General features: G+C 36.6%; 1 protein-coding gene across 1 annotated transcript in view; it reads left to right on the top strand.

The window, feature by feature from the left end:
* Window positions 1-6,374: 6,374 nt before the first annotated feature.
* The window catches only part of ATP10B (ATPase phospholipid transporting 10B (putative)), a gene marked incomplete at both ends in the record, with an annotated part of 35,104 nt that continues 30,190 nt past the window's right edge, over window positions 6,375-11,288 (top strand). The window contains one exon of the mRNA XM_079319895.1: window positions 6,375-6,841. Coding sequence (XP_079176021.1) covers window positions 6,375-6,841 — 467 coding nt within the window. The remainder of the gene's footprint in view (window positions 6,842-11,288) is intronic.

Below are 11,288 nucleotides of genomic sequence, written 5' to 3'. Positions count from 1 at the left end.
AAATGGAATGGAATGGAATGGAATGGAATGGAATGGAATGGAATGGAATGGAATGGAATGGAATGGAATGGAATGGAATACAACGGAAAAGAATAGAATAGAATAGAATAGAATAGAATAGAATAGAATAGAATAGAATAGAATAGAATAGAATAGAATAGAATAGAATAGAATAGAATAGAATAGAATAGAATAGAATGGAATGGAATGGAATGGAATGGAATGGAATGGAATGGAATGGAATGGAATGGAATGGAATGGAATGGAATGGAATGGAATGGAATGGAATGCAATGCAATGCAATGCAATGCAATGCAATGCAATCCAAAACAATGCAATGCAATCCAAAACAATGAAATGCAATTAGAATTGAATAGTATATAGTAGAAAAAATGAAATAACATAGAATGGAATAGTATGGAATAGAATAGAATAGAATAGAATAGAATAGAATAGAATAGAATAGAATAGAATAGAATAGAATAGAATAGAATAGAATAGAATAGAATAGAATAGAATGGATTTAGAATAGAATAGAATAGAATAGAATAGAATAGAATAGAATAGAATAGAATAGAATAGAATAGAATAGAATAAAATACAAAACAATACAATACAATACAATACAATGGAATGGAATGGAATAGAATAGAATAGAATAGAATAGAATAGAATAGAATAGAATAGAATAGAATAGAATAGAATAGAATAGAATAGAATAGAATAGAATAGAATAGAATAGAATAGAATAGAATAGAATAGAATAGAATAGAATGAGTGTAAATCGGTTTCTTGAAACAGAAGCTTTTCAGGTTTTTGATTTGGGCATTATGGTAACAGCATTAATTGACTAAAACTTTACAAAAGACTGGAAAATGTGACACTGCAAGCTTATGCTCTATGATTTTATAGCAATAGAGGGGATTATAATGGATATTCCCCTGCATTACCTACCTGAAGTGGCTGCCTCCTACTTATGAGTTTTTGTGAGTTTAAGGACATAGATTATTTCTTTTTGTCCTCTTGTTTCCAAGTCTGACAGGTGCGGAGCTGCAGCTCAGCCATGTGCTGTCCATATATTTCTCATCCTATGAGGGACAGGGTGACTGAGCATAATGCAATGTTGTGCAGCCCTGTCTACTGTTTCTGGCCTTGTTCCACAGAAAATCTCAAAATTCCAGTCAGAAATCAAATGGGAGCTTACTGAAAGGCAGTATTTCAGAAGTGGCTGACAAAGGAGAGCTCACTAAAGGCTGCAATAGCTCTAAATGTGCCAGCACTGGAAAAGGCAGAGCTGTAATTACTGTTCTGAAGTGGAATAGTCTGGCTGTACCCATAACAGAACTGGGCCAACTGGGAATCTGTGGAATAATATATAGAGAAAGGAACTATGGGGGTACTGAAAAACAAACTCTTTTAATGTAGAAAAAGCAAATTTAGAAACATCCTAGTGCAAGGACAACCTCTAAAGACCTCAAAACCCAGAGAGCACTGAGGTACATAGATGGGGTGGGGGGCATAGGACCCCATCAATAATGGGGATAAGGGACAAAACCATGTATGTAGCTGGCAGCCCAACAACAACATATCAAAACCAAGAACAATACTTTATTTGTAAAAAAACCAGTTAACATTAATTCCCATGAGACACCTCTTTTCTCTATTCTCTCACCACAATGTGTCTTTCCTCCTAGCTAGGTGTCCCCAGGGTTTGAAGCTGAAGCTCCTCTGCAAGTGAAGCCAGCTCCCTGTCTACCTCAATTTCCACAGAATAGATTGCAAATCCCAAACATAATGGTGTTAGAAAAGTCTCCATCACCTAGATAATTTTCTTTCAGGGTATGAATTGTGATGCTGATGCTTCACTAACCAGATGAAAGCAAGCCAGATACTTTTGTAAAAGTGTATTGAAAAAAATCCACACTTCACAGGTTCTTTCAATGATGTGAAAATATGAATCAAATAAGTGTGCAAAATATTCTAGAATTGCAGAAAATTAGTTTTATGAAGCTTTTTTAGAAAGAGTTGGGACAGATACAATAAATATATTGCCAAAGAAATGCAATATTTTTTGTAGATTTCCTGCCATACAGAGTATGACATAACACATCAAACTGCCAGCAAGTTTGAATATTTTTGTTAGAAGTTGTCTGAATTATAGAAAACTGTCATTTTACAGAAGGATGTATCTTTGAGTTCTTTCTTCTTTCCTGTTAGGTGATCTGCTAACACTGATGGCACTTTTAGTATCCTTTATGTTTGTAGTGATCTGAAATAAAAAGTTTTGTTTGCGTCTGCTACTTTTTCATGCTCAGCACTGAAGTTCACAGGTCAAGAAACCATTATCTTGCTGCTTTGATTATGCATGCAGTTATGTAATTCCCCCCACAGAGCACTTGCTTAGTTCTGTGTGGTTTTTGAGGACATCTCTACATTTCCTGCAACATATTCAGTTGCCTGATGGCAGCAACCAGCCTTTCTCTTCATTGATGTGACATTGTTTGACTACTGCCTTTCAAAGACAATCAGGAGGAGGGCTGATTTCCAAGCTGAATAAAACTAAGTTTCTAAGTTATTTAAAATACTAGAATTATTTCATTAATTCAGTTATACAGCAAGAAATGTGTTAAGAAGGAGTACAGAGAGATCCTCTCTTGAATGTCAAGAAGGCTTCCCTAATTGTGATTTGTGAAGCTTTAGAAAGAGTTTCCCTGGGTAATTTGTGGAAGACAGTTCTATTATGTGTAAAGCTGCCTTAATTAATCTTGTCAGCTTTTTTTTTTTAGCAATATGCCTGAAATGATTGCTTTTTTCATTTATAAATTCTAAGGAATTTCAACCTACCTTGCTGTATCTCAGATACAGCATGAGGTGCTCTCTCTCTCTCTCTCTATATATATATATCTTTGTGTATGTATAATGTGGTTAAAGATGTATGCAGTACAATATGTGTCTGAGCCACTTGCTCATCCACTGTTGAGTTTTTAATTTAAGATGAAATCACCTGGGGAGTTAATTGCTCAGAACAAGAACAAAATGGCAAAATTTTCTCGGTGTCCAGCCTTCAACCTAGAAAATATGAGCTGCATAATTTCACTTCAGTGCTTTCACTGAGTGCTCACTGTGTGTTCTTTGATAGCCACCAACAATGGAATTTTTAACTTTTCGTTATAAAATCCTTCAGTTTAAAGATTACAAGGTAAGGACATGGCTCTAAATTAGTGTATGTCGAATATAACTTTGATTTCAGTCAAATATTCATTTGCACACTGACAGAGTAGTTTTCTTTTCTTCCAGGGCTCAAACATACATATATTTCATATCCAGACTGGATCACATCTGCAATTGTTAATGTGTGAAAAAATCAGGAGACAATTTTTCAATTATAATAGAATTAGTATTGGGAGATTTAATTCCTTTATCTCCCCAACCCATAAAACATCCATTATTTCAGTGCTGGCTGGCCTTTTCCTTTCCAATAAGATTTCTTTGAAGACTGGAAAACTGTTGTCTGTGTGTAAATGTGATTAAGCTGATGCTGCAGTTCTTTTTTATCTGAGTAATTAAGATTCAACACCTGAACCAGTCCCACTATAAGTAAGAATGAACAGGAAAAGTATTGTAAGAAAATCAGGCATTTTTCTTAAAATAGATTTGGTGGCACTTTATAACTTAAAAAGTAGGATACAGCATTCATGATGGAAAACCTGATGATCACCACTGTTAAATTTGCTTTATCTCTGTCAATTTGCTGTTATAAGACACAGAAACTAGATTTTAGATTTTTTTTTTTTTTTTTTTTTTTTTTTTTTTTTTTTTTTTTTTTTTTTGTCCCCAGAGATAGAAATAGATTTTCTTGTATTGAAGATTTTGTTGTGTCTTTTATTCTGTGCATTCTCTGCAGAAGTTCTGAGATTAAAGAACATGCAGTGCACTGAGCAGGAGAATTGTCTTTGTGTTAAACCTCTGCTTGCAAAACATAAAGAGAGTTTTCCACCATAATGGAAGTGGATTCCAGCACTTGTCATCCATTTTTCTTTCAGCCTGAATCACGTCAAAAAGATGCCCAGAGAACCATCATCACAATAAAGAGAAATGGGAGTTGTATATCCATCTTTAGCTTTGAAATTTTCATTCTGTGTGCTAGATTGGTCCATTACTAATTCAACCTGCCATTTGTAGAATCCCCCATGGATTCCTGATGGGAACATTTCTGTAATTTATTGGTTAGTTTTCTTAAGGTTTGTTTGGCTTTTGCTTAATGTTGTGCTTATTTTCAAGACTGAAGTAGTAAGGGGCTATTAAAGACCTTGGAGATCCCAGAGACAAATAATGTTTCTAACATGCGAGAAAACTGTAGCTACCTATAATAGTATGAAAATGTATGTCACAGGCTCCCCTAAAGAAAAAAATAGCACCTTGGTTAAACAGCTCAATTCAAGATAATTCATTCTGGAGAAAAGAAAAGGAGGGTAGAGGAGTGAAATTATTGCTGTTCCTTTGACATAGAATGGGGTTGTTCATTAAGGAAAGGATACATTCTAATTTCTGACTATTTTTAATTTATTTTATGCCTTTTCAGGCTGAGTAATCTTTATTTTTTTCTTTCTGGTGGTTCTGAGCTGGTTCCCACAAGGGGAAGTCTTCCACAGGTGATTACAATGCTGCCTCTGGCTGTGGTGCTGCTTGCCACCATGATTAAGGATGCTATTGAAGACTACAGAAAATACCAGTATGACAAGACAATAAACTTTACTAAAACCGGGACAAGTAAGAAAACTAAATCTATTATTTGCTTCCTTGCTTCTGTTGCAGTAGAAACTGCTCATCTGATTTTACAATAACTGCTTCACTGACCTTTCAGAATACTGTAAGTTTGGGAAAAGCATTACAAAATGTTTTTTCTACCTTTAAAAATGCCTTATTTACCTCACTTAAATCATCTCAATATCATTGAATTTGTTTCACACCACAACAGTGTGTGCTGATATTTACAGGTTTTCATTCCCAGTTTTCAGAGCAGCTTGCCAACACACACAACATCCTCCCTTGATAGCAGAAGGATCTGGAGGATAAATGGAGTTTACTCAAGTCTGGAACAGAAAACTGGGGCTGTACAGAGGATTGGAACAAAGTCTTTCAGGTGTTTCACACTAAAACCAGTAATACAGAAATTAATGATCAACTACATTCAAGGTGGATCATAAAGTTCTTGGACTTCCAGTAAGGAGAGAGATCAATAAGCTCGGCTTGGCTTTGGAGCTGGTGCAACACCTGCAGGAAACTGTTTGCTCAATTCTGACTCAGAAGGAAGAAATATTTTCACTGCAATTCTTATTGCAACATTTTGATTTCATCAGAGTTTCTTGTCCAAGTACTAACTAGAGACTGCTTACCTGTTACTACATCATGAAACAAGAAGGAGTTTTCATTTAAAATAATTCATTTAAATCTTTGTGTGCTTCCTTTTTTTCACCTGCCCTTAAGCCCAGGCCACATGGGAAAAAAAATTGCTATGGTTTACATACATGTTATTAGCTCTTCTGGCTATTAGCCCTCTTCTGTGCTGATATAATTATGTGTCAGAGGAAGAAGGATCAAGGGGGAAGGGGTATCTGGGTGGAGAGGAAGGTTTGGGGTCTCTTGGGAGAAGCATCAGGCTGAGGGACAGTCCAGGTACATTGCACTTCACTTGCTTATGTCTGTGGATGATTCCTCTGACTACAAAATCATAGGTTTACTTAGCTTGAGGAAATGGGGGTTGGTTGTTTGTTTAATAATAATCCATGCTATGGTCATGAAATCAAACAATAGATAGAGGAAATAAAAGAGAAATAGTGTCTGCACTGAGGCTTGTAGCAATCTTTTGTTGACATCTGGGACGCGCAGAGCTCTGCCCATTACCTTTGAGCTTCCTGGCAACTCCCAGGGTCATAAAGTGATTCTGAAACTCCTGAAGTGACCTGTGAAAATTGTGTGTACATGCACAGCTTTGTCACTGCTCCATGTTAAAGCAGACACACTGCATGAGAGCAGAGAGTTTTTTCCAGGGAGATGGCCTAAACAGGGCCTCCAGGCATCTGCTGACAGGAAGAACAAAACATTCAGGATGCTTCTGGCATAGGTGAGGTGCAGCTGCCCCAGCAGGCTGCAGGACCTGGAGCAGCTGAGTCAGGATGATCCCTGTCACTGGGTAGGTGGAAGTTAGAGTGGAGAGGCAGTCTTGGGCTTCGGGCACCTCAGCTCTTCTCTCCACCATTTGGAGTTCATTTGGACTATGGAACTCTTCTAACCTCGTCGGTTTTTGACTTGAAGCTGCTGTTTCAAAGAAAAACAAGATGTCAAGGAAAATTTTTCCAGGCTGCTTCTCTACAATGATATGGAAAAAACATTTTTTCAAGAAAACCTGCTGCCAATGCGGCGATCCAGACACAGAAATCCAAAATGAGGAGCTGGAGAACAGAGGAAAAGTAAGGAAAAGAAAGAAGAAAACTGAAAATAAACGAGTGGTCATCTCTAATTTGCCCTTTGGAAGCAAGAAGTGGAAGGAAAATCCAAACAGATACTATGACTCCAATGAAATTAAGACCACAAAATATACCATCTTCACTTTCCTCCCTAAAAACATCTACGAGCAGTTTCACCGCTTTGCCAATATTTATTTTGTGTTCATTGCACTGCTGAATTTTGTGCCAGTGGTGAATGCTTTCCAACCAGAGGTGTCTGTGATCCCAATTTGTGTGATAATGGCCATTACAGCCATCAAAGATGCCTGGGAGGATTTTCGGCGCTATAAATTAGACAAAGAAATCAATCATATGGGATGCTACATTTACAGCAGGTAAGATTTGTATGGCTTTTATTACCAAAAACACTGGCTCAAGGTCTTTTATCCGCCGTGAGACTTTTTGTTATAGAAAAATTAATAAGTAACTGCTGAAAAAATCAGTCACTAGGTGAAACAGGGAAAAGTCATGGTCACTATATATCACCTGGTATTAGTCCTGATACAGCAAAAGATTTTTTTTTTAGGCATTTTTGTACTGGGAAGTTGAGTTTCATTACATTGGTGTGCCTATCAGCTTCTTAGACATGCAATGCACTGAAAATAAGTGCTTAAAGAGCTACAAAAGCTGAATTTCTAAGATATTTTCAAGAGGGTTAATTGTATCGAAATAAGGTAGCACAGAACAAGATCTGTCACAGGACTTGTTTGCATTCTTAGATGCCAAGAAATTGCTTAAAAACATGGCCCTTTGAAATACATTTTATTTTATACTCTATATTGTTGACTAGCTTTCAGTTATTTTTTCTTTCTTAGGCAGCATGTAAAATAAACTTGTAAAAACACAGTCTAGAAATGAAAGATAGTAATATATGTCTCTGTTTAGTCACCTCTATATGAATTAACTGAATATGTCTGTGCTCATTTCTTCGTAGTATTTCATGATTTCTTGCTTTTAGGACATTCAGAAGATTGAAAATTATGTTTTATTGTATCAAAACTGTTCTCTCAGCAAAGTAGAAAATTACTTCTCCCTGATAAAATATCACATCTGGGAGTCAGAATTGCAAAACTTTCCATCTCTGTGAATGTGCCTGTCATCCCTCTAATCAACACTGCTTTATAAAACATGTGCTTTCATGAGTAAGATCTTGCAGAACTCTGGCTTTTAGCACATGGGGCTGTAATTTCTGTTTGTTTCTCCTGCATGTGTTTGTCAGCTTTTTATTTTTATGTCCTGCTGATTAAACAGGAAAGCAACAGGTTGGCTTGTTTAGGGGCTAAACTTAGGCCCACATGTAGATAATAATTTTAAAAAAGAGTCATTAAAAAGCTGCACTCCTCTCCTTGCCAACTTAAAAAAAAAAAAAAAAAAAAAAAAAAAAAAAAAAAAAAAAAAAAAACCCAAAAAAGCTGGCATTTTACAGTTTTCTAAATATTGCAGATGTAGGATCTCTTCATGGTGAAGAAAGTCAATAAATGCAGTTCTTTGGGTAGGGTGGCAAACTGCCTCTTCTGCCTATCTTTGAAATTTCAATCTGGTTGGATGTTTCAGTTTTTCCAGTGTTGCATTAGTCCATAAGGCAATGGATTATTTGTTAATACTTGTTAAAGCCAGTATGGGACAGAATATGTGGGGCAGCAGGTGCTAATGAATAAATCTGAAGGATCTTACTTATTTCCCCTGTACACACAGCAACCATGTCAGTTTAGATCTGAAAGCCTTTGACCTTGGGAACATGAGAACTTGTTTTGTATAAGGGAAAAATGTCCACCATGGAATTACAACATATATTCAGATCCAGGTTCAAGATTGTTATGCAGAAACACAAGATCAACCTGCCTTAAAATTGGTCATTTCATCCCATAAAAAAGATTTTGATCTATGAATCAGTCTTGCCTAGGATCTTGTCTTTCACCAGCTTTAGGGCCCAAAAGGGTGGTGTAAGGGAAAGGAAAATGAACAGGGTTTCAGACTACAGCATTCATCCTGTCTGGAAAAATTGTGGGTAATAACAATTGCCATCAGATCAGTCACTACAGCTTATTATATTATGAATAATTGCAGTCAGGCTTCTCTGGTGCTTTGGGAAACTGATATTTCTTGTTCTTCTTGCTAGCTGTAAAGCCATGGAAGAGCATGATGTCTTCTAATTTTCTTCCATATGAATAATGAAAATAAGTAATTGTTTTAACATAAGTGAAAGCCTTTTTGGGATACTGCAAATTTTGTTTATCTTGTGGCAGCAAAAATTATTTCTAATAGAAAACTGACCTTCCATCCTTGATGAAATATTACCAACATTTTAAGAGGTAATTTTGGAGTGTATGTTGTCTATTTCTGTTAATAAGGACTCTGGCACCTGTTCCAAAGAAATACAAAGGCACACCAAACTTTTCCAAACACTGAATGTACTTTCTTGAAGACCAGGGGAAATGCAGTAACTTGCCTTCTTTCAACACAGAGCAGGGCAAATTAAAATTAAATAGGCTGGCCTGTAAACATATTTATTCTAATTTTCTTTTCACAAAGATCAGCTGAGATGGGAAATCTAGTTTGCTGGTCAAATAAAAGACAAGAACTTCCAGTAGTGTATTTAAAGAATGTTTAATTGAAAAAATGAGAAACAATTAATATGCATTAAAGTGTCCTAGGGATATGCAATAACCTAGATGTTTGATTGAGGAGTTTGTACTTTTGGAAACAAAACTTTTGGAATCGTACTCTGTAGACAAAATGCTGTGCTGTTGGAACAAATCACACAGCACCAAAAGGAGAGTACAAAAAATTGAATTGCAGATGATTCAGACCCATGTTTAAACGTCTACTTTCTCATGGTGTTCTTTAAAGTATTCTTTTTCTAGTTTAAAATTTTTCAAGCACAGCAGACTTCCATTACTACAAAATGCCAAAGCATTTTCTATGATAGTATACTTCATTATGCCTCTTTAATTGCATTTAATTTCTCAAGTCACCTGATTTCATGGAACCATAATTAACTGCTAATTATAATCTTCAAATAGGTTAGATTTTTATCATATTCATTTTGTTGCTGCCAAATGTGGGTGAGGGTCTGTGCTGATGCAGAGTCCCCAGGCAGGCCCAAAGGCAAAACAATTTATTGCAAAAACCAGGCCTTTTTAAGCAGTTAGGCCTTTGTCAGCTCCAATGTTTTAAAGTGTAACAAACATAATTCAACCAACCACCATGTACCACGGTGAACAGGCAATAGTTATATAACTTGTTTTTCTACCTCTAATTCAGCTGAGTCACTTTCCCACAGTCCTTTTCCACTCAGCTGAGTAGCAGGCCTGAGCCATGATTTTAAAAGGGTAACAAAGCCCTTGTTTTATAAGGTTTTATCTATATGCAACACCCAGAGACCTTTTCTGCCAAGACTGGCACAGATTGCTCTTTTCATCTCTCTTGTCAGTCCCTCCAAACCTACCATGATTATTTTTCTCTAAATTCTCTTCAGTTTGTCATTAACTTACTAACAGGGGCCAGCACTGAATGTGGTATGCAAACCTGACAGTGAATGTCAACACAATAGTTGCTAAAAGCTATTATTCCATTTCCTTGAAGTTCTATAATATTCAATATATATCAATTGATATATAATTATTATATAGCTTGGCTGTGATATACTCGAGGGGTTTTATCAAGTTCTGTAAATACTCCATCACACACAGACAGGTTTTTGCATCAATTTCACAATCTTGGAAGATTAAACCCATTTTTTCCTCAGTGTATTAGCAGACACTAAAATACAAATTCAAGAGCTATGCACAGCTCAGTATGACACAGCAGCAGCCACAAAAAACATTAACATTATTTAAGCTATTCATATTTCCTAATTTTAAGAGCCTGAATTCAGATATCTGAGACAGTGACTCAGAGAAACCTTGTTTATATGGCTTGAATCATCCTGTGGAGCTTTTGGAGAAGCAGGTAAGCCAACAGGCATCCTAAATGAGGTGGCCTGATTACTCTTTCCATTGAAAGTTCCTCTGTAATACTTTCAGTCCTTGTGGTTTTCTGATAGTTCCTCAGAGTTTAAAGAAATTTTTTCTCTGGACTCAGAAATATCATATGCAAGTTATTCCGCCCAAGGTGAACCTGAAAATTTGTAAAGTAGAAAGCAGGATGAGAGGAAAATCCCATTCTGCCAAGGGCACAGTGAGCAGAAAGATTTCTTGCCAATACTTTAAATTAAAGTGTTGGTCAGCAGCACTGAGTTTTCACTTGTTAGAGAGCCTTTTCTTTCTGATTTATTATTTTTGTTTTCTGACAAAAAGAAAAGAAAAAGTCTAGAGCCTGTGTCCCACTCAAAACCTCACCATAGGCAAAACTGCAATCAGTTTTCTTGGGCATAGCAATATCAAGCCTTCTACACCTCAGTGGCACCTTCCCTGAGCAGTGCAGGAATCTGCAGCTGGAGGCTGAAGACCTACTGAGTGAGTCCATTCCTGTGACAGCCACAAAGCATGCACTTGGATTAGTTAAAAGCTACTATCCCCCTGCCTAATGTCAAACAAGAGTGTTGTTCTTTGGCAATGGGCATTCCCTGCTCTGCCATCCCTATGATTTTTGTTGTATTTCATGAACTTTGGAAATTTTGTACCTAGTTTAGCTGTGGATACCTGAATTAGAAGTGATTTTGACTGAAGGCACAAACAGTGGCTTCTGCTGGAGGCATTCTTCAACCTCCCAGTGAGCTGAGAAAATGTCCTGAACCTACAGAACACTCAGGTGTGTTATGTCACCCTGACACTGCTCAAA

The sequence above is a fragment of the Erithacus rubecula genome, assembly GCF_903797595.1.
Source record: "Erithacus rubecula genome assembly, chromosome: 16".
NCBI lineage: Eukaryota > Metazoa > Chordata > Aves > Passeriformes > Muscicapidae > Erithacus > Erithacus rubecula.
This window is presented reverse-complemented; position numbering and strand designations above follow the sequence as displayed.